This window comes from Lissotriton helveticus, chromosome 2_1, assembly GCF_964261635.1.
Source record: "Lissotriton helveticus chromosome 2_1, aLisHel1.1, whole genome shotgun sequence".
NCBI lineage: Eukaryota > Metazoa > Chordata > Amphibia > Caudata > Salamandridae > Lissotriton > Lissotriton helveticus.
In genome coordinates this window covers 1,205,594,386-1,205,619,256 of record NC_136059.1, presented here as the reverse complement: position 1 = coordinate 1,205,619,256, position 24,871 = coordinate 1,205,594,386, and the positions used below count along the sequence as shown (strand labels likewise).

The 24,871-nt window shown below is 41.7% G+C and overlaps 1 protein-coding gene across 1 annotated transcript in view; it reads right to left on the bottom strand.

Annotated features, from left to right (window-relative positions):
• Window positions 1-5,909: 5,909 nt before the first annotated feature.
• Window positions 5,910-24,871, bottom strand: part of DDIT4L (DNA damage inducible transcript 4 like) — a 130,182-nt gene continuing 111,220 nt past the window's right edge. The window contains exon 3 of the mRNA XM_078677478.1: window positions 5,910-8,551. Within this exon, the coding sequence (XP_078533604.1) occupies window positions 8,049-8,551 (503 nt within the window). The 3' untranslated portion in view covers window positions 5,910-8,048. The remainder of the gene's footprint in view (window positions 8,552-24,871) is intronic.

Genomic DNA, 24,871 nt, shown 5'->3' with positions numbered 1-24,871 from the left:
TGTACAGGGACAATAAATCTTTCGATTAAAATATCTAAAAGGAGACACCATTTTAGCCAAACTCAACTCCGTAGGTTTCTTCCTTTCTTGTTTTTCTATCAGTTTGATAGTACATAGCCACTTTATTTTTCTACTCTTTTCTACGAGAATCAGGTATGTTACTTGGCCAAATAGGTAAAGGACCCTATGACAAACAGTGAGAATTATAGAGGCTTCAACCTTTCCGGACGTCCCAGAGATGCTAGCGGCCTAGACAGTCCTCATTCTGGGCCAACATTGGATAACCGTGAGCTAGACATTGGTTTTAGTAACACAATTATAAGTCCTTACAGTGAGAAAGACACCTGACTTGGCATAGCGTTTGGCAGCCAAAGACAATCAGTATTTGCTATATTTGAAAATATGCCCTATGACCACAATCTACAATCTAACATTGCCAAAATTATAAAATATGCCAAGAGTACACCACTGGTTAATGTCTGCTGTTCTCCGGTCTAGTACTTAAATACAGGAAACACAAGCTTTATAAGGGACTAGATAAGAGGTAGCTGAAGTACTCCAGGATCCATTTAGGTATTGAAGGTAAGAATCATTTCCTTTATTCTTCAGCCTTCGCAGTGATGTGATGTGATAAAGGACTGCCTTGACTTCATTCGGCATGTCTTGACTACATCTTCTAACGCCTGCAGAGCTTTGTGTGCTGCCAGCTAGTACTCCAGTAATACATGTGCATCTTTCATCTCAGTGTCTTTTGGCAATGAGGTCCAAAAGATTACTACTTCTGTATCTCCCAATTATATCTAGATAATAGCCAATCAAATGCCACTCAATTAACGATTAAGATGTAATTTATTTATTGCACAATTACTTAAAATCATTGCAATCGTACATACATAAAAAGTCAATTTTAGAAAGATTTGTATATAAAAATAGATAGTTATACTCAAATATTTCGTAAACAATTCTCAGTGAAGGTCTACCAGGAGATATTAAATATACAACATTCATGAACGCTTCAATAAAATCTCAGTAAAATATGCAGATAAGCTGTTAAAATCAAGAAATATCTAAAATGTATCGGTCTATGTCTTGTGATAATGACTGGCCTTCCAACAGTGCTGCTACTGCTTTCATACATTTCATAAAGCAAGCAGCTAATTGTACAGGTTCCCCTTACAGATATGCCTCTGCCGCTCCTTGGCAGGCCTGCATGTTTAGAATGCACCAAATTGTCCAGAGCCAACATTTTCTTAGAAGGATCAAGGCACTACAGATACTAAGCACATGGGTCAATGATTCCTCTCCATTGGTACAAAGGCAGCATTGACGGTCCTTCTCCTCGAGGTCCCCCCCCCCGGTCCTTCTCCTCGAAGTCCCCCCCCGGTCCTTCTCCTCGAAGTCCCCCCCCCCCCCATAGCAATATCCCTTTAACGGAACCAGACCAAAGTGCAAGCCTATTTTAACTGGAGCTTCATTTACAAGTTCAGGGGAGAGAAGAGAGGATGTTATGTAATGTAAATATGAAATATTAAGTGCAGCTAATGCCCGGGGGCGTCTTGGCGCTATAGAGTCGGATCTAGGGGAACAGAAGCAACCACCACAGGTAACACAAGGGGAAAAAGGTGCTTTTATCCATCCTGTGTGAAAATCCAGGTTTCTAAAGTTTTTCTAAAACGGAGTAGAGAAGGAGCTGATTTTAGAGTCAATGGCAAATTATTACAGAGCGTTGCAATGGTCCTGTAAAAACTCCCGCCCTCCCCACAGGTGACTTTTTAAAAGTGGAGACCACCATGTTCCTGGCGGAGCCTGAGCGTAGTGCTCTCGCCGGTATGGACCATTTAAGTTTTTCTTAAACTGGTCAGGCCTGAGTCCGTGCAGAGATTTAAATGCAAGACAAAGGGCTTTGAACTTGCATCATTGTCTAACTGGCAAACAGTGCAGTTTTCTTATGTCTTCTCTTGCGGATACGTATTTGGGAATTTAAAAAATGAAACGGGCAGCAGCTTTCTGCAAAATCTGGAATCTATTCACAAGGCCTGATGTTAGAGTGAGGTAGAGGCTATTATATTAGTCAATCCTTGTAAGGACCATAGCCATGGTTTTTAAAAGTTCTGGGGGTTGGTATTTTTCGATTTTTCAGATCAACCTTATGTAGCAAAAGATTCACTGTCTAACATTACTCCTAGGTTCTTTACCTTGCTTGAGGGTGTAGGTAGTGAATCCAGCTCAGGCAGCCACAAGTCCGGTGTCCAGAGAGAGGGCTTATTGCCGAAGACGATGACCTCGGTCTTTGAGGAATTCAGCTTCAGGCAATTGCAATCTGTCCAGTTGCTTACCTTGCTCATACATAAGCTGAATGCCTCACCTGAGTTATCACGGTTGGTCAGTGACAACAATTTGGGTGTCATCCGCATACAATGCAAAGGCAAAACCGGCATTTTTGATGACTGACGCAAGTGGCGTAACATAAAGGTTAAAAAGTGTTTGGCTCAATCCCTGTGGACTCCGCACGGCAGGGAAAACTGCCTAGAACATTTTGCAACATTTTGCTGTTGATTTGTCAAAAACGATTTCAGGAGATCTATTGCTGTGTCTTTTATCCCCAGGCCCTGGAGCTGGTCTACTAAGATCGCATGGCTGACAGTGTCAAAGGCAGCAGAGAGATCAAGCAGAATCAACACCGACGTCCTCCCACTGTCAAGAGCTTCTCGTATTTCTTTAGTTGCTACGATTAGTGCAGATTCAGTGCTATGATTCTTTCTAAATCCGTGTTGTGTGTCGTTCAGTAAACGATGGTAATTGCTATGGTACGCAGTGTCCAGAATGTCTATTTTTTTTTTCTAGAAGTGGGAGGATTGAGGCAAGTTTCCACTGGGAGGGGAAACTCCCTCTGGTAAACATATATATTGTCCAAGGTATTGTGTCACTTTGGCAGGTATCATGTGCATTAAGCTGGGTGGACATGGATCTTGTGGTGCACCAGATTTAATGAGGAATTAGATCTATGAGTTGTTCCTCCAAAAGGGTCTTAAAGGTGGAGAAGCTGATCCTGCCCTTTAGGTCAGTTGGAGCTTGCTAATCCTGGTGATTTGGTCTTTGCAGCTAGGATGCCCTCTTTATGCTTTGCTAATTTAACTTTATAAAATGATCTTTTACTCCGCCTCATAGTTTTTCCTCCAGTTTGTCATTTTACCAGTGCTGGGACTTTTTTTTGTTGTGCATGTGTAATTGGTGCTACTGTGTCCGATGCAGTGTTTAACCAGTGCGTAAAGTTTAACATTTTGCTCTGGATTGTCCCCTAATTGACAGGGGTTGGAGTTAGTTGCATCTCCTAGTTCAGCGTAGTGTATTTTATGCCAGGCTCTGCCCTTAGTTTGTTGGATAGGGAGCACATGATTGATGGTTTTCTCGGTTTTTATTCACCATTTAACCACCCAATGGTCAGACCAAGTCACTGGAAAAGATGGCAGTAAATTGAAGGGATTATTATTAGAGAAGATGCCATTGGGCATGTGACCTGCTCTGTGTGCTGGACCTTTGGTGATTAGAGAGAGTCCAAAAGCATCCATGGCATCAATAAGTTTGAGTGTCAGGGTCAGTTCTAATTTCCAAATGAAAATTTAAGTCTCCTAGTACAGTGAAGTTCTCATTGCTAATTAGAGATTCTATCATTATACTGAGCTCATCAATAAAGCCGCTCCTTACTCATGGCAGACGATATACTAACATCCCCTGTATGGCAGACTAGTCTGGTGGCTGTACTGAGAAGGCTAAAGCCTCAAAACCTATAGTAGTTCGAATCTTGTTTTGAAGTGACTGCGATAGAATACTGCCAGTTCCCCTTTGCTATCTATCCAATCAATATACAGCAAATCCGGGTGGGGTGGCAGCAACAATATCCAGGCCAGAGCTAGCGTCTGCCCAGGTTCCTGTCACGGATGGCACGTCGGCATTCTGGGTTACAACAAGATAATAAAAATCTAGCTGATGTTTCACGAGAGATATTGTATTTAGTAGCATACAGCAGATATTAGGGTTGTTGGGGCCAGAGCCCTTCCTTTATCACTGAACAGTTGTTCCTGTCTGAGCTGGATAACTTCCTATGTAGTGTTTAAGGTGACCAGTTTGGTTAGAGTGGTAGGGGAAGCATGGAGTTATAGCAGGGGTGTTTGATCTAAGTAACAATAGTGTGTCTCGAGAGTAGCTGATGGTACCTGCACCCATTTGGGTGAAAGGACCAGGGGGACCGGCGTGGAGTGCGGTCCAGGCACGGACAGGTGCAGACTGGCTTGCCTTTGGGATGCCACTGGCGCGTCCGCTGCAAGTCAGCGCCATAGCCTCTTTTGTAGTGCCAAGCCTATCTGGGGGAGGGAAGAATAGACTGTCCTTCACCCAAGATGGCAGGTGGAGCATGGCCCCGCGGAAGTGAGTCAACTTGAATTCCTGAGATCGAGACCTCCCTCCACTCAAACAGCCGACTAATGGCTGCAGTGGACCAGTGAGATTTCGATAGAAGAGGAGGAGCGCTGCCTGTCCAAGATGGCAGCGTTCCAATCTGGAGGTTAGTGTAAATAAGCAAGTTGGTGCAAAAAGTGCGAGTTTAGTGCAAATGAGCAGGCTAAAAACAATTACAAAAGTATGTTGATTAAAAGGTCTAGAAGCGTTTAACACACAGATTGATGCGTACTTCTGTTTTTGCCTCGTAAAGGTTCTATCTGACTTTCCTTCCCTGATCACAGGATGGCAGGGACACAGAGTTGTAGAGTTATGACCCAACCGCTGGGGCCCAGGTTTTTCATAGATTGTGCATTGTGTTCTGCCGATATCATCTTCCCTTGTGTTGTCTGTAGCTTAGCCACCAAAAGAGGACAAAATCAACTTTCGCATATTGACTGTGCTTCCAGTGCTTCCACAGCATGCTTTAAAAACTTGGGCCAATTTGTTGCTGGATTACTTATTAGTGACCACATATCTGTTCTTAGCGTGTGCCCATGTGCCTGCTTTACTTTCAAGCAGTACGCTACATATCTAGCTTTTAATAGCCATAGCTGTGATGTTAACCTGAATTCTAGGCGGATTTGAGCATATGAGGTGCAATTTGGCAGCAGGAATACTCTACGGTAACAAGATGATTGCATTCTGTCCAGCCAGGTTGCCATTCTGTCTCTGAAAACCATCGCCCTGCAGGTCACTGTGGGGAGAAATGTACAGCCTAGAACCTTTAGGAGGGGGGATAAATCTGGTGTGCATTGATTTTTACACCCTGCTAAATGCTCCTTCTAGGGAGTTTGCAACCCCCTACTGGGCGGAAAGATGTGCAGCTAAGCGACCCAGATGATCTAACCAGATGCCAAGGTATTTATGTGGTCACCACTTCGAAGGTTTTTCCTTCTATAAACCAGGACCCTTTCCTTGCTTGTTCCTGAAAAAAGATACTTTGTTTTCCTAATATTTACTTTCAAACAGTTTGCCCTACAGTAGGCGGTCAGCCCCGAAAAGTGCTTCTGCAGTCCCACTGGTGTTTGGTCCAACACTGGTGCGTACTGTAGTGATTCAACTTTCCCTTCTGCAAATTTGGGGAGATATGCCCTCATACTTTGCAGAGCTGCCAGGGCATCCAGCGTGCAAGTTCAAAAGTAATGGAGTCAGGATGCACCCTTATTTCAATCTTTTGTTTCAATTTTTCTCATGGTGGCCCATCCAGAGCCAACTCTTATTTTCCCCCAAGTGTCCGAGTAGAGGTTGATAATTGCTTTTAATAAAGTTTCAGTTATAGTTAAGTGAACTAACTAACAGGGGAATTTCTATGGTTTTGTACAAGTGAAATGTCCAACTAACTATAACATCCATGAAACCTATGGTTTTTTCAGTGAATTTCTAAGGTGTTTTAAAAATGCAATCTTTGAACTATAACGGGCCTGAAACCTATGGTTTCAGTGAATATATATAGATCACACACACACACAAAAACTTTATTTGCTCACTTGGGCTTTAGTGAAATAACCAGAGGGCCCACAGGGTCCGGAGGTTAGGCTAAAATCACTCAGCAGCTTAGTCTGACCAGACACAAATGAGGATGGGCCACTAAAGTGTGTGTAGTTTTAATGTTGTATGGATGTACAGTGATTCCTCACCTGATAACTTGTTTCCCCTCAAACTGCACCTTAAGATCATGCACTAACAACTTAGGAGGGAAAATGCATGCACAGCTATGGCCGCTAATTGGCTGACTGGATTATCGGGAAACTTATTTTGGACATTTGCAAACATCAGATTGGCAAGCATCAGGTCCTGCAGAAACCGCTGTTTTAACTGTATTGCCTACCTAGGCATTCATCCCATACAAGTTGTTCTGCAGGAAAGCCCTGTACAGTTTTATTCCATAAATTCTTGGCCGAGCTACTCACTCTGCAAATACTATCCTGGCGCTTCAGTCTTGGGGCCGAACCTGCTCTGTTCTGGCGTTGGCACTTTTGAACACTACCATTCAATGCTCTGTATTTGTTGTGTATTTGGTTGACGTGCACCTTTAAGCATTTGCAACCTGGCCCTTTTACAGCTGCTACTCCTCCTAAGAAGCTGGTGCTTGCATGGCCCTACTTTAATATCATAGAAACCTCTTTAGGTGTATGAGTGCTTTACATATACCAATTCATTTAACATTTCAAAATCAAGTGAATCTATTAAAGATCAAAAGCTGCAGAATATATAATCTACACTGCAAAGCGACCACCTTATGTTCACAAGTTGACAGAAAATATGAGTAGGTATGTAGTAGTCAGATATGGGGGAAAAGAGCACTCTTCAATTGGTGTTCTGGATAAACCCAATACACGGCTCTGGATTGGCTCCATGTTCTAAACCCAATCTTTACAAATAGTATGTGGATTTTTTAATGTTTTCCACAATCATGGACAGGGAAAGGTTATACAATTAAAATATATTTATTGTTAAAAATATGTCACAAAGCCACTGAAGCGCTGCCCTAAAAAAGTCTGATCACTTCAGAGTGAGAGCCATTTCTCGGACAAAGGAAAATGCTATCAGGTGGCAAGGAATAATGTAAATGTTTTACACCCAAATGAAATCTCACTAAAAAAAGTTCATATATAAATTATGTTTCACTTAAATTATAATGTAATTATTGAAGTGTGAAAACATTAACCGTGAGTAGGCTGCTTCGTTTCCCAAATATAGTGCATGTGCACATTAGTAGTATGTCAGTGTTGGGGGTGGGGGAGATGTGCAATCACTACTTTATTTTTCGCAGAAAACGGTGAATTTGTTCAACAGAAAAATGGAGCACACTAAAGTTAAACTTTGAAGAACAGCATTGGCTATTCCCAAGTACAGCAACTCTATGTGCATTTATACAGCTATGAAACCAAATTTGCAATAACTGGCTACAACAGTTTCGATTAGACTTAATTAGTGAATTGCCCAACATTAAAACAATGGTACTTGTTGAATATTAATCATGGCACAAGGCTTTGTGCTACAGGAGGCCAAAGGTTGTGAACAAACTTGGGCAAAATGCAGACCACGGATTGGTGGGCGCTAAATTGTAGATGCTTAAGAGAACGCTCCAGAAGCCACTACAATAAGTGCAAGTGGAAATATGTGAAAATATGGATTAAGAAGCAGAACCTTATTACCGAGCCTTTCGCCTGTGCCTCAAACCGCAGTGAAAGAACGAACACTTCCAACCCAGGGCAGGTTTAATAACGTGAATTAAAAGAATCACATGCATGTGTGTAATGTGGCAAAAAAAAATACAAATGGAATATCAACCGTATAATCAACCGAATGTGCAATAACTATCCCAAATAAAACCTACATTTCAATACAGACTTGCAACCCACGGAATTTTTAAAAAAAAATGTAGCATAGAGTGGCACAGCCCCAGTAGCTCAAGCATTTAAAAACTGCAAGAAACAATAAGAGACAATCTTACAGTAATATTCCTAGCCAAACCTATCAAAATCATTTAAAAAAGTCAAATTATTGGAGTAGAATTATCAAAATAGTCTTTCCTTTTTGAACAAACATTACACAAGTGAGTACTCTTCAAGAACCATTCCTGCCGAGGAGGAATAGAGTTTTCTCTTCATAAGGCGGAAACTGGGAACAAGTGTCAATACCCGCCGAAATCCAAATAAGAATCCGGTCCTTTTGAGTACAAAGTCCCTCAGCTTGGGCCATGTGCCTCCATCGCGCTTGAGCACAAGTATGAGTTCAAAGGTAGGGGCCACACTAGAGTCGAAGACCACCGTATCCAGCTTTTTGCACAGATTTCCAGCCTCCAGCATGATCAAAATCACACAACCCCGGAGACCACAGGGCTCACTGAACGAAAGTCTTAGGACATCTTCCGCTATTCGCCGCGTTAGTTTCTCAGGAACAAATAGCTTGGTGAAGGGGAGTTCAGGTCGCTTGGAGTTGGAAAGAGAGGCTTCCAGTAACTTTACCAGGCGATTACAAATGTTCTTGTACTCAACTGTTGCTTCCTGGAGGGTTGGTGTAGATACAAGGATGTCCCAGTAACTGGACTCTGTAGGAAGCAATAAAGTTACACATTATCACCCCAAACACTAATGTCAACAAGGGAGAGCATTTTGTGTATGCTTTATTACAAGACATCATGTAATAAATGTTTAAGTCAGCTATGAAAAAGTTAAATTAATTTTGTTAAATATAGCCTTGGAATGTATTGGAAGCGGACTCATGAATACAATAAAAACTAGTTCTATAAGTTAAATTCACCATGGAGGGAGCATAATTTGTACATTTCAACGTTTCAGAAACATGCAATAAGTAATGTTTCCAGTTTAGCCAAACTTATTTCAATTCTGGCACTCATTAAATAATTTTTTGTAGAAGAATAAAGTCAGTTTGGGGGTTACATATAGCTTAGCATGTCCAACATAGGTTAAGGAGAGCCCAATGCACATGAAAGTTTCAGGAAGAGCACAATCTAAAGAAATACTAGTTAATTGCAGTTTGTGGCTGTATATTAAAAAGTAATATTGAAAAACAAGGACGTTTCTTCAACACACAACAGTCAACTCCACCCAAAAACAATTTGCTCCAATCTACCTCAATAGATTCTAGTAAACTTACTAAGGGATAATAAGCTTAAATGGGGTGGACAAGAACAACAAACGCAATTCCTATATGCAGAGCAGTGTCCATGTTAATCAGCCCAATGCTTCCATAAAATGTTCCATCTCTGCCAGAAGTCCATTAAGACAGTTCAATTCACACAGACAGCTGCTTCAGAATTGTGGTCAATGGAGAACAACATTAATGGCGCAGTACATTTATTTACCACACTCCAGGTTTTTTTCTAGCATCACTAGACAGAAATGGAGATTTATATTCACTTCCATAGTCAAGCAGATAGTTTAAACTAGACATACAAAAATTAAACCGTACCAACTCAGATCACTTGTGTCAAAGGATAAGAAACCAGTTTCCTAAATGGCAGCCATGCAAGCATGAGTAGAGATTGGTATAATAGACAACATTGTAGAACAATAAGCCTTACAAAATAAGTGTTAGTTTAATGTTTATTCTGTTCTCAACTGGAATGCAAACTCTCGATAAAACATCAAACTGAAAATAAATACTAGTTTTTCAACTGGGCAATTAGAAAATAATAATAGTAGTATTTTATTTGTTGATTAATTAAAACCATTACAAAAAGAGAAAGAAATCAAATACAGTACAGACACAATGACTAATTGAACACATGGGGATACAGTGCATAGATAAAAGAAAAATTGTCCATAATTGATTAACATTTTCCTGTAAGGGATTGTAGTGCTGTCGATATTTTCACAGTTCGATAACAGAACACAAGGTCCAAGATAAAGTGCAAAGTGCTAACAGGGCCGAACCTAAAGTACAATGTGCTAGCAGCAAAAAGAACATTTTACAGATTCTCTATATCTGTTGTATTGCCAAATCAATGCTAAATTGACTTATGATATGATCATACAAAGTGAACAGTGCATTCAGTGTAATAGACTAGCAGCAAATATTCAATCGCAAAAAGTGCTAGCAGCAAAATGTTCAATAACAGTAGGCAACAGAGCTGAAAACAGCATCACGATAAAATAATTTCAGCAAATGTCTAAAACTAAAACCCGCTAGAATACACGGGTATAACAGAATCAATACTAAAGTGACTTATGCTATCAGCTAACTTGAAAGGTGCATTAAAATTTTCAATGACTAGTCTAAAATGCCTTGTACTAACAAGGAATTATTATGTAATTTTAAAGACTATTCTGTATGACTACTGTCGGGGATAAAGAGCACATATGCCTAACAATTAAATTAGTAAACATAATAAGCAGGACATTATTAAAAAAAAGTACTCTAAAAACACGCATATATAACAGTAAAAAAAAGTGCCATAAAAATAAGCAATCACCCCCCTAAAACCAGCAGCATCATTATATCACAGCAGGAACAAGTTTAACATACTTTGGGTGTCAACCTTACATAATTTCTTTTCTACTTGAAGAACGAATTGGACAAATTGCTGTATAATATAAACATTGTCACCACTTGGACAAAATATTAATGCCGATCAACACGTTCTAACTCCCATTATTTTAAAAATAGGTTTTAAAATTGTTTTCCGCTCCTGCAAGATTTTTGGCCATAATGTTATCATATGCAGCATGGTTTCATCATACTGTCCACAGAGCCTACACATGTTTGATGCCCATTTAGACACCCATTTAGGGGTTCCATCTTTGGTTGGATAAATTTCAACCTTTAATAAATTACATTTCTTTTTAATTAGGGGTTTTTGATGAAAGAATAAATAGGGTTGGGCAGTCATTTTATCAAAAGAGTTGGCAATAGACCAATAATTTCCTCAACTCATCTTTGTCCAAGACTTCTGACTACAGAGCAGCAGTTGAATTAATTAATCTTTTAAAAACCATTTTACTCCTAGTTTCATCTTCCAACTTAGGGCATTCGAAATTTAGGATACACTAAGCTAAATAGTCCTGCCAACTTCTGGAATATTCGCCTTTTAAAATCTCACGCCAGAATATATTGGCCAGCGCGCCCTCCTCGGCTCGAGATAATGACAATGTTTTTAAAAATGTAGCTTGACGAACCCAGAGCTGATTTCTTAGGCCAAATTCCAATCTTAAATTGGCACGTGGGGTCTGCCTAGGAATCCTAAAAACTGATTTATATGTCCTTGCCACTATGCCCTCCAACACTTTCACATCTCTACCCTTAAAAATTATGGACCCGTAGTCCAGGGAGGGAATAAGTTTAGCTTTCATGACTTTAAGCAGGTGGTCATAATTGGGACATAATTTATCTCTCAGTTTTCGAAAAGCGAAGGCAAGTGAGGAACCTTTAGCCTCTAAGTTATCAAAATGCCGTCTAAATGACAAACCATCATCAAATGTAATCCCTAAATATTTATATGCTTTAACACATTCAATAGACAAACCATTGATAGTCAAATCCTTAACCCCTAGTTTGCCTTGCCTTTCCTTATTAACATTATTTTAGTTTTTTTGAATTAATTGTTAAGCCATTTTGAATTACATATATATTAAACGAATGTATTAATCTTTTTAATCCTATCATGGTTTGACTCAGTAAAATGGTATCGTCAGTATACTGTAGGTATTTAATTTCTTTACCCATTACAGCAGGAGAATGCAAATTTACATCATTAAAATGGGAGGGGAGATCAGACATATATAAATTAAAAAGACAAGGAGCGAGCATACATCCTTGCTTTAAGCCAACATTAGTTTCAAGACGGCGGGTAGTATGTCTACCGTCGCCAATTTTGACCTGAACCCAGGTATTGGAGTACAATAATTTAAATATTTTTAAAAGAGTTTCTGATATACCCCACTTCATTAACTTAGACCAAAGAATATTTCTGGGAACAGAGTCAAAAGCGGCTTTAAGTCGATAAAACAGATGTACAATTTTTGTTTCCTACATATCGCTCTTTCTCCTAGTAAAGACGATAATATCAAATTAGTAAGAGTCGATTCTCCCTTCCTAAAACCTGTTTGAAGAATAGGGATCAATTCTTCTTTTTCCACCCAAGTTTCCAACTCCTCCAACAGACAACTTGCAAATATTTTCGTATCGACGTCTGTGAGGGTAATCGATAAATTGCAGGGTTATCCTGGGGCCCACTTTTGTATATCGGCTGTATAATGCTGCCCTTCCATGAATCCGGGATACAGCCAGAGATAAGAATGTCATTAAAAAGGAGCGTTAATTCTGGCCAGTGCCTGATTTTAGCTTTAAAAATAGCATTTGAATTCCATTAGGGCCAGGTGCTCCATTTGATCTAATTGTAAGAAGAACTTTTTTAACTTTGTCCACCGACCATAACTCCGTATCCATGATGCCTGGTGTATCCTTAATACCGAAGCGGTCACACCCTTCAAATGGCTCCATTTTACATTGGTGGACAAGACATTCAGACGCCTCTGTAGGTTGGCTTAGGGGGGTTATTTTCATATTAAAAAATTTATCCAACTCAATTAATCTATATTGGCACTTGTATTCCTAAAATTTCCATTTTCTAAGTTATTAATAATGCCCCAAAACAGTCGCAGATCCTTCGATTTACATGCATAGTGCAGTTTTGCCCAAGTTTCTTCATAATACAATTGTTTAGCCCTCCAAATTTCATTCTTGTAACCCCTCTTTAGGTCTTTAATCTTAAGTGACATTAAAAAATAAGAAATCCCATTTGCTTTTCTATATAATGATCTTGTTGTTTTGTTAAGGGACCGTTTCAGGTATAAAACGGTGGGAAAACCAACCCGGGTTCTTAGAAATCAAAATTACACCCCCAGTTGGTTCCCTATTAGGCAATTTATTCAATAAGGAGTCACACAGAGTGGGCCAAATAGCAACCATTGAAGTTCCTTCAGAGTAAACGGCCCAGGCATCAAGAATTAAAAACTAGAGAAAATTAATATCTTTCTCTGTTTTCTCACTCCATATTAACCTTTTTAGGTTAAAAGCGGCCGGGGCAGTTCTTAAGATTCGGGTTTCTGATAAATACTCTAAGGGTAAACTAATCGTAATAACTTGTGGATTATGGTCACACAATTCTTGGAACAATCTCATATCTTTGAACTAATTCTGAGAGTTTATCTGACAATATCGTATAGTCAATTATAGAGAGAGACAGTCAGTTTTATTAAAAGTTGGAAAATACTCACTATCATGCAAAATCGTTAGGTTATATTTAATAAATTCACAATTGGACCATTGGGCTAAAAGATCTGAATGAGTATCCCGCTTTTTATAAGATACAAGGTGAGTGTTAAAATCCCCAGAAATGATCAGCTGTGCGTCCCTATGATCATAATATAGCACTTTCACCATTTCCCATAACTGGATAAGTTGAGTTGATCGAACCTTTTTTTCGAACTTAAATAAACATTTAAAATGATCAACGATTGACTAGCTACTAATTTAATGCACTGAATCCATTTAACTTGAAAGTCTATCTCATAGTGTTCAACATTAAGACTTAAAGAAACATATTGAAAGTCCCCCACTTGGTCGACCATAAGCGGCGTACCTACATGCTGCATTCAAGTATTCGTAATAGCCGATCAGTGGTGTACTAACCAAGTTCCATGTTTCTTGCAAAAGTAACAAATCAAACAATTTAAAAAAATCTACAACATTTACATCCTCTAAAAGGGTGTTAAAACCATTTGTATTCCAAGAACAGAATTTAAACTCTGCTGATGCATTATGTAAAGCACCCCGACATCAATCAGTCTTTACTGAACTTTTTCTTGATAGTATGGACGGAAGCCAACTCCAATCACCTGCCGCCTCAGGAACCCCTTTTAATTCCTCACACACACGTGATCCTGGCTCACAGCTTTTAATTATAATGCCACCTAACTTATTTAAGGATAAAGATGGACTTGAGGCACCTTTCAATACTCTGACTTGGTTACCCTCAATTGGTTTTGGAGCCTCCTTCTTAACTATTGGTATTAATGGGGTCGGATATTGCAGACCCTGAAGACTCCATATTTTAATCCCCCCAGCTTTCAAAATTATTAGAATTTGCTAATATTTTCCTTACTAGATCATCCTTAAGCCAAGTCGTAATGGTTATCTCCCTATTACCACTATCTCTTAAACTCTACAGAATCCAGGTCTTCAGTTACAACATCCTTAAGGTCGGGAGTTGCTTTTAGTAGTTTCAAAATGTTCCCCCTATTCAAAATATCATGTGGACCACAAGTAGAATATTGGGGACAAAAAACAGTTTGATTTTCAACCTGCATTTTGGGAGGTTCCATATTACTCCTTAGCCCTGAATCAGATAAGTTCATATTCCCAGCAATCACCGACCGGGGATTGTCCGACAAATTTAATCGTTATGTTATGTTATAACCCATTTGTAAAGCGCACTTTGACCAAGGTTTCATGGCGCTATTTGAGTAGTTCTGAGTTGACTGTTCTGACCTCACTTCGGTAGGGACGGATTACTCATGTGCCTGTATGAACAGCCATGTTTTAAGCTGCTTTCTGAACTGAAGCAGGTCGGGGCAAGAACGGATCTCCCATGGGAGTGAGTTCCATAGTTGTGGTGCCAAATATCCAAAGCGGCATCCACCATGTCGTTTGCGTTTGAATTTTATGCTCACCAACAGGTTTTGATGTTTAGAGCGGAGGTCGCGGGTTGGGACATACCTCAGGATCAATTTGTTAATAAAGGTTGGACTATAACAATTTAGGGATTTAAATGTGAGGCAGGCGGTCGTTCAAACTGCTCTGGCTTTGATTGAGCTGGAATACAAGCACATTCAACCTGGTCATTCTTATTAAATTGCAAAAGGGTAGGATTTAATAATTTTCCGAAAGGCGGTTTCTGATCTTGTACACAGGGCTGTACTCCCTGACTAATCTGGTTGTTATGCGTATTTGAGTTTACAGTTATATCATTGACCATATATTGACCTCCTTTTAGGACTTTCCCATCGCCTCTAGAGCAACCTAACCCTATCTCCCTTGGATAGTTTTGTATATTATCTTTAGGCATTACTAATTCTTGGATTGGAGTGATCTCATTCTGATTGATAGGGTTTTGAATATCATGATATAATTCTTGGATAGGCTTGTCTTGACCTCCTAAATTCTCTCCAATTGCTAGTGTTTGGATTTCTGTCCCCACGTTTAAGTTAGGCTCTACTTTTGGCCCTTCACTCCCAGCTTTACTATGTTGTTTAATTTTTTTATTAACTTGAGGGGCCATCGAAGGTTTAAAAATTGGGAAGAGAGCCATGGGACCAGAATTCGAGGTTAATAAACCTCTGTTGCTTACTACCCCAGTTGGAATTTTCTTATCCTGGGCTGACTTGTGAGCTTTTCTTAACCTTTTCCTTGCCCTTTTTGATAAAACTTCGGGTACTACCTTAACTTCTGTGGCCACACTTACTATTGAGCAACTCTTATTTAACTCACGATCTGTCTTTGTTTTAGGGGAATGGGGAGTCTCTAGAGGTACACTAATGTTAACAACTTCTGGTCGGGAAGCCATATTTTTGTTACTAGCAATCCACAGGGGGGAACCTTTTAAAGCTAGAGTATTTTTTACAATAGTTCCAGTATTTACTAGGTCATCACTCCCCTTGGCTTTCCTACCAGATAATTTTACTTCGTGGACCATCGAACTAACAACTGATGGCAGATCAGAAATTTTATCAATCAGTTGAGCACACGTGCAAGTGATTAACTGGTTTTCTTTATCAGCTTTAACTCTAGAAATCAACTTAGTTAGTTGCAAAAGCTTTGCGTCAATTCCTGCGACGTGTGTTGCTAAAGTATTTAAAATGTCCACCTGAATGTTTGTTATAGAATCCATAGTATTAAGCAAACAATCCCATACTCCACGCTCAGGGTTGCTAACATTATTTTCCAGGGCAATTAGAAAATAAGTAATGACCAACCCTTAAAATGAAGAAAAATGCTGCTCAGACACACCTACACTGAGGAATCTAAATACAATATGCATAATAAAACATAAAAAAATGAGTAATACCTCATTACTTATTAATATCAGTCAGTTAGTCTTCAACACAATGAGGTTTGCTTTATTTGCTATTTAATAAAATTATTCAATTCAACAAGTAGCATCACTGCGTAATTTACACCGCAAATAAACATTGCCTGTTCAAAAATACTTTAAGGCAAACTGTAGATGTTCATGTGGGAAGGTGGCCCAAAAACATACAGCTGTCTTTCTGGAGTTTCATTTCGTGCCTGCTAAATTCTCATCAACTGAGTCGTCCATGAGATGCCTTGGTAGACCAAGCAAAAGGAACATGGGGGTGCATCAAGATGGTACCAATCAGGACTAGGGGAGTTTGACCAGTGAACAAGGATAGGATTACACACCATAAAAATGGGCAACAGAAATCAGTGTTCCTTTACGTGCTACAAAATGGAAAACGGGTGTGGTAGTAAACAGTATAAAGTACTATTGACAAAGGTAATGGGTCTGGCTAGGATTTTGAGACCCGACTAAAAACACAGGAAATGCATGCTGCAGTACAAAAATGAAGAAACAATAAAGATTGCATTCAGTATACAACTCCTGTGTATAAAAGAAATGGGTGTTGATTCAACATCTTTGAGAAGTAAAATAGGCCCTCAATTACAATGACAGAACTTCATATGAAGTGGAATGATGCACCAAGTAGCCACTAGAATTCAGTGAGAAATATTCACATGAAAGGGGCCAAAAGCCTCTTAGTGTTGATTGAAATAATTGGTAACAATTGGTTTTTCAGACAGATGTGCAAGCAAGTCCGACCTAAAAATATGTTAATGTGTTGATTTGTATAGCTTACTTATCACCCAAGAGGGAAGCCAGGGCTTGGGAAAAGTGTAGGTGTGTGGTCCCAAGGAGCTTCCATGAATTCAGGTTCTTTAGCTTCTTGCAGACCTCAAGGAGTGAGAAGGCTATGATGTATTGAGGGAGGTTGTTCCATGCCTTCGGTGCAATGTAGGAGAATGAGCAACCTCCAGTTTAGTTTTTGCGGATGCGGGTAGTGTGTGCGAATGAAAGGGAAGCAAAGCGTAGGTGTCTGGTGGCTTTGTGAAAGTGTATGCACCTGTTCAGGTGTTCTGAACATGTGTTGTGCAGAGCTTTGTGGGTATGCATGAGAAGTCTGAATAGTCTGCGCTTATGAATGGGGAGTCAGTGAAGCTTCCTGAGGTGTGGGGAGATGTTGGTGCCACATAGGAGGACAAGTAAAAGTCTTGAGGCAGTGTTATGGATGCTCTGGAGTCTAAGTAGGAGTTGTTTGGAGATTCCAGTGTAGAGAGTGTTGCTGTAGCCCAGCCTGCAGGTAAACAATGCTTGTGTGATGGTCCATCCGGTATTCTGAGGCAACCATTTGAAGATCTTTCGCAACATGCAGAGGATGTGGAAGCACAAGGTGCACACTGTGTTGACTTGAGAAGTCTTGTTGAGATTGTCCTCTAGGATGATCCCTGGATTTCTTGCGTGGTTTGTGGGTGTTGGTCCTAGCTCTGATGGCCACTAGGTGGAAACACATAGGAAGGTCTTGTTGCCAAAGACCAGTGCTTCCGTCATGTCAGAGCTGAACTACAGGCAGCTGGTTTGCATCCAGTCTGTTCCCATGGTCATTCAGTTGGTGAAGTTGGTTCTGATGGCCTTTGTCTTGTCTGTCAGGGAGAGGATAAGTTAGGTGTCATCTGCGTAGGAAATGACAATGAGGTCTTGTGATCGGATGATGTTGGCCTACGGTGTCATGTATATGTTGAAGAGCAGATCCTTAAAAATCAATCTCGTGCAGTCTTCTGCTGAGGGAGTTGAGAGAGTGTTGAAGTCTGTGGAGAGGTCGAGCAGGATGAGGGACGCTATTTATCCTTCGCCCCGGATGTATCGAATATGGGAGGCCCTGATGAGTATTGGTTGTTTCGGTGCTGTGGTTCTTTCTGAATACGGATTGTGTTGTTTAGAAGATGGTGAAGTTCGAGGAGGGTTGTGAGTTGCTTCTTGATGGCCTTCTCAATCACTTTGGCTGAATAGGGGAGCAGACAGATGTTGGAAGATGTTCAGTTGATTCCGGTCAGCTGTGGGTTTCTTGAGAAGGGGTTGATTTCTGCAAGTTTCCATTCATACGGGAAAGTGGCAGACATGGAGGGGTTGATGTGGGTTAGGGTAGTGCAGATTGGTGATGTTCCTAGGGTGTAGTTGTGGAGGAGGCCTAGGTCCGTTTGGGCGCAAGTGGATGGTTCACATGATTGCTGCTGTAGTTTCCGCATAGGGTTTTTTGATTTGGTTAGGTGGCCGTCTTGGTTGGTGGTGGGTAGGTTAGCAATGAGTTCTTGGTTTGGGTTGGTGTGCACAGTTGATGTAGAGGTTTGTGATTTTGCTGTGGAAGAAGTTGGATAGGTTGTTCCAGAGTTGTTGTCAGGCAGAAATGTTGTTCACAGAGAGGTGAAATCCTTGACTATCAAGAAGATATCCTTGCAGCAGTTGAAGCTTCCTTTTACGATGTCCACCAGTGCTTTCTACTTGGTGTCTCCAATTTGCTGGTGATAACATCTGAGAGCAGCCTTGTATGTAGCTCTGTTGGTGGTATTGTGGCTGGCTTTAAATTTCTTTTCTGGTTGTTTACAGTGTCGTTTTGTGTCTCAGAGGTCATCTGTGTACCAGCTGGCCTTGGTTCGTCGACAAGGCTTGTTGGGTTTGATGAGCGCAAAGGAGTCCAAACAGCTCATGATCCAGTTGTTGATGGCTTTGTCGAGGTTGTTTTGGGGGGGGGGGGGGGAAAGGGTGCTGATTGTGCCCCAGCTGCAGCTTGGAATGCTGAACCTAGTAGGGGTGTTGACCAGAGGTGTGTTGATTTGGGAAGTGGATGATGGCGTGATCCATACTTGTGAGCTATGTGGTGGGCTTGTATTTGATGCAATCGCTTGTGGTGAAGATGGGGGTTCAGTGTGTGTCCTGCAGTGTGTGTTGGTTCTGTGATGAACTGGGCAAGTCCAATGTTGGTGTAGCTTTCGAGGAGTGCTGCGGAGTAGGGGTTGCTTTAGTCTTCCAGGTGATAGCTGAGGTCACCAAGGAGAATTTAAGCTCTGGAGTCCATGGTGAGCTGAACAATTAAGTTAGTGAGGAGGATGGTAAAGGTGGCCCGTTGTCCAGGTGGTCATTAGGTGAGGGTTCAGTTCAGAGTGAAGTTTGAGATTTGCAGATTGAAGTGCTGTTGTTCCATGAATGGGGTGGCATTTTCACCTGATGTGCATTTGATGAATTGCTTACAGACGATAGCGAGTCCTCCTTACTTGTGAAGTCAGTCCTGTTGAGCAATCTTGTAGCCTATTGGGATTGCCGTAGTGATGTCGGGAGCCGATGTGAGTGGGTGCCAACGTGTGGGTTTACTGTTATATAAGGTGGGAGTATAGGCATTGTTAGTGCTTATGTGGTGTGTGTTGGGAAGGGGTGTTGAGAGCATTGTTAGTATTTGCTTGGGGTGTGGGTGGGTGGCTGCTGGAGAACCGGCAGTGGGTAGAGGTGAGAGCTACCGAGAAGGGAGGTGCGGTGCAGCAGCAACTGGGGGAACGGCGTCCTGTAATTACAGATCTAAAGGTGTGCTGCAGAGTATAACTGGGCCATAATCTGACCAGGGTTCCTGGTGCTGGGTGCGGTCCAGGCACGGACTGGTGCAGAGGGGCTTTTCTTTGGTGAGCCTTTGGGGCGCCCGCAGTGCACCCATCTTGCAGCGGTCATTAATTAGGTCCTGGGCAAGGGAACGAGTCCAGGGTGGTATGAGGTATTTTCCTGTGCTGATGGTAGATGGAAAATGAAGTCCTCTTGCTTAGCTTCTTTTAAAGACATTTTTGGGCGGGAAAACCTTAATGTCACTTACTATGCTGATGGATGATGGGAAATTCAGCAACGTCACTTCCTGTGCTAATGTTCCCAATTGATGAAGCTGCAGGGAGTGACTGGCTGTATGGAGGGTTAGAACTACACAGATGGAGGTGAGGGGAAGAGTTACATTGGACTAGATGGTGTGATGTCGCTTTGATGTTTCCAGGAAACCAGCAACTCTGATGAAGAAGGCAGTGGAGCAATGTCAAGAATTTATCACTTGGGAGTCCTCAGTGGACGTGTGCAACGCTGGGCTTGTGGGCAAGAGAGTGAGGTTGACTGTACGCACAAAATTAGAATCGCCAGACCGAAATAATTTGCGTGCAACAGCAAGGCCAATGATGCACAACAAATAACTCCTTTGATTTCATATGTTTGAGAGGGGAGACTGAAACCAATATTATCTGATTAATTCTGTACTTTAGTGATCGGTGGACAGATATTCTGAAATGGAGCAAGCCAAGGATTGTGCCACGTCCCTTATGTAACACACAAGAGTCAAGTAGACCAAAGATGTATTGCTCAGAAAAGTTCAAATGCAAGCGCAATAGGACATCTTCTGCATGGACACTTACCTACGTGAAGGGCCTCCTACTTAAGAGGTCACAAACCATAAACATCACCACTTCCCTATTCACACCTCATGTTTTTCAAATGCTAACTCAAAACAACTTTGTTCTTTCCGCACACACCAACACTATGGATACGTACAGAAAGTATGGTATATTGTAATTTACAATACACATCTTTGAGCTTTTTACTGGTTAAAATTCATGCACAATAGCCATGAACCATGAAGAAAAAATATTTTTATGACATCTTTCCTGTTTGATTTTGAATTGTTAGCTTCATGATCAAAATGTTTAACAGATTTTCGCCAATTATGGTTAACTGTAATATAACTGCACCTTTAAATTTACTGTTCATATGCTTAAAGCATGAAGTGTAACCAATAGCCTGTCTACATTGATCGGCCGGGTTTTGCTGGATTGGACAATGCAGGCTTAGGCAAGAACCTTTAGTTGCAAGACAGGATGTGTTCAATTTGCAGGTTTCTGTACCAGACGGCCTTTGGCGATATTCACTATGAGCAGTACCAGTTGATGGCATTTTGCAAACAAGACGGATTCCCTCAACATTTGCCTTCAAAAGGGAAGTGAAAGCCCTACTGATGAACACTGCACCAAACTATAGGCGTTTCACCTTTTTCCCCACCTTGTTTTCCAGATTTAGCTACCACCTGGATTGTTACGGCCCAGTCCCGCCTGCAAATGTGTCATTTGTGTCCTTGATGTATATTGCTTTACTTTCACCCCACTACTAGCTACCTAGGTCTTGCACAACCTGTATGTAAAGCACTCCGATACCCGATTGGGTCATGTTCGCGCTATACATAACCTTGAATAAATAAATGCAGGTTCTCAGAGCACACTAAAGCCTCTGAATAATTGAAAAGATATGATATATACAAGAGGAAGAAGAAAGAATATGGAGGGGTATGGCCTGATAGAGGAAAATGACGGAAAAAATAATTATAAACAGGAGAGCTACACAGAATGAGGAATAGAAAGACGGAAAGAGAATGAGGAGATTCCGGAGAGGGAGGACACAGGAGAATAAACAGATGAATACATAAAAGAAGGGAGGCAGATAAGAGCAAAAAAGAATCCGCACAGAGGAAAACCAGAAACAAGGAGGTGAGAAAGAAAAGTGGGACAGTAGCGAGAAATGGAGATACAGGGAAAAAAGTACCCTTCGCTAGAGGACCAAGGGTTGAGTCAACAAGTAGGGCAGTTGTTGAAATGGCAAATGCCAAGTGTGGGTATTTGTTTTGAACTACCCTTTTCCTGCTCAGAAGTGCCGGTGCTCTACCTCTAAAATTCAAATGAATTTGAGATTAGGATTGCTGTGCCATCTACTCTGCCAACTCGGTCTGCTGCAACATAAAAGAATCGTGCATGTCTGCCACTGTTTTTTTTCCTTACTCCAATTGCTTCTGATGGTCTAGAACCTTTTCCAACCCCATTTCTGAATTAGCCAAATCACTTTTTCTGCATACACACATAATATAAGCTGCATTAATTCTACAAAGTTTAAGAGCTCAAGCAATGTTGCCAAATAGTTTCAAACCGTGTATTAATATTGAATATCCTACAGCTACCAGTGGTTAGGAGTATGTTGCAAGTTTTGATATTGATTATGTGTTGTGCTGGCACTTGGGATAATCATATCTAAAGCGGACTCTAATGACGCAGGGGCATGGCCAGCATTGCAGCTCAATGGTGGTGAGGAGGAGGAGCAGCAAGGGGCATTGTATGGATTGCAGGCGTGCCCCCCCCCCCCCAACTTAGGGCTTCAGGCACTGGTTTCAGGACTTTACCCCACTGCTCTCCATTCTGCACTCCACAACATGACCACGAGGAAGTCAAGAAAGTCGAATAAGCTGGGTGCTACAGGTCAGGCAAGAGACGGTCTGGAGCACAATACAAAGTGCTGCGAGTGGTGAGCATTTATGGAGCAGCCTGTGGCAGTATGTAGTGTGTGGGCAGGCAATAGGCAGCAGGCTCTCTGCATGGCCCTGAGGTGGCTGGCGTTAGGCCGGTGAGGTTTGCTCCCCGAAGAGGGCCTTGCGAGCCCACACACCTGACAGACAGCACAATTCAGATGTTCAACCTTATTCTCCAATGTCTGCCCGACAAATATTATTGCTCACCTAGCCCACAGCCAGCCTGCTCCTGCATTCCTCATCACATTGTTTCTCCGCTTGGAAGCTGAAAACACAGCCCTCATTGAAACAGGGCGTGAGATACGCACTTTAGGAACACCATTTAAACTGCTTAATCAAACTACTCACTTGATCTATGCATCTGGTAATACCTGGATCACCTGAATTTTAAATCTACAAATTTGCTTATCTGAACTTTTAAAGTGGTCTAGGATCTTGCGCCAGGTCTGGTAAACTTAAATAGTGAGTGTTCACAGCTGTAAGGAGTTCTATTTTTAAATTGGTCAAGTCAAACCATGCGCTCAAGTAGAACCAGGGCTCCAGTGGCTCCTCTGAACCGCAGGAAAGACAGAACACTGATAGCGACTGGGTGCACAGGTCAAAACTCACCGCTAATTTTGGTAACTTCCTAGCAACGTACAATGGCTGCCCTTCCAGAACCCGCTCAGTCAAGTTCGGAACCAAGTCCATCACAACCAAAAATGACACCCTAAGTACAAGTACTTAAAGGATAAAGGAGCTGCAATCTATGCGACCAACGACATTACTGGGCTACCCCCTTCAATCCACCCCACCATGGTAGTGCAGAAACAGAGGGAGTCAGACACCCAACTACAGGGACTGAAGATGGGTGTGTCCCAGCAGCTTCTGGCATCAACCTGGGTGTTCTTGACACAAATATTATAGACCGAGCCAGCAGACGGGGAGGCTGCTCGCACTATACAAGGCCCAGCTCTGTACCTCAAGAGCAGCAGTTCAGCGCAGCTTCCTGGACCAACCTTAAGCCAAAGGGATCAACGACATCCCCCATCGACTTGCTCTCCTAATAGTCAGGTGAGAACGATCTGTCTCACTTAATAAATCAATTGGAGGAGGAAGCCAGGCGGCAACTACTTAGTGACAGAGGCCTCTATGGACGGCGTGGAACCTATGAGCGGTGGCCTCCCCATAATTGGAAATGACAGCCAAGTGGTGGCAATGGCATGTACAACCTTACAGAGTCAGAACAAAATCAACTCGCACCAAGAATCAGCAAGGAAAGAAACGTGTCATTGGGCAAAGAGTGCGCCCGCAAACTCAAATGAAAACACTGCCGAAGAGAGGTAAAGATAATTTCAAAGCTGCAAGCACCCTACTACATCCAGACTTCATATTGAATGGCTCTTTTGAAATTTGAAACCGGGGGAAATGTTCTGAATCTCATCTGCTATGTCGACTTGCTTGGGGAACTTTCATCTAAGGACATCGTCTCGATTGAGTTTGTAGACCCCGGCCCCAGACAATGTAGTGAAACCACCAAAGTTACTTGAGGCTCCGTTGACCTGGCCTAGAAGGTGTTAGAGGAGGCAGACACTTTCAAAAGTTGGGGGGGGTTCAATCACCGCTGTAAGAAGCACAGTTTTCAAGTTTGAGGGGACACCGCCTAGTCGATCAATACGCTTGTTCAGTCCTGAGAAACACTTGGTAAATCTCTACAGCCTAATAGAAAGGAGCACGATGAACACGCCTTGAAGTCAAGCCCCCGCCTAGTCTCAAAAAACTGGGACTGGCTATCGGGTGCTTTGAATGTGCTCCCGAAACATCAATGACTTGGCCAGCAAACCCATCTGCAAATAGTTCACTATGTGCGCACCTTCCAAGCAGTGTTACAAGAGACATGGGTGCAGGGCTCAGTGGCACTGGGGGGCTTATCAGCTTTTTCACTACAGAGCCAAAGCTCTCAAGCAAAGGCACTTGGGGGGGGGGGGGGGGAGCGGGGGGACTTCCAACTTGCATATCAGCAGTTAATGCTATAGAAGTAAAAGAAGGAGGAGGCAGGGGTGATGTCCTACAATCTGTGGAAATTGTTCTGAATTCTCCTGAAGGCATTACTAAATCCATCATATTAGTGAATGTATATATTCACCCAAGTAAAAAAGCGAGGATGGAGCTTGCAATCAAACTGACCGACCTGATCATGAGGCTAAAGAGCAGACACCGAACTCATTCTAAGGAGATTATAACTTTAGGCTGATGGGTTCACCCCCTTGAACGACATTTTGGAGGCACAAAACTCATACTGGGCTATACCATACCAAAAATCAATGGCACAACAACAAAAAAAGTGGACAGCTGCTACTAGGCCATTTAGAGCATCTTAGCCTTCGAGTTCTGAATGGTTGCTTTGCTCCAGATATACTGTCCGAACT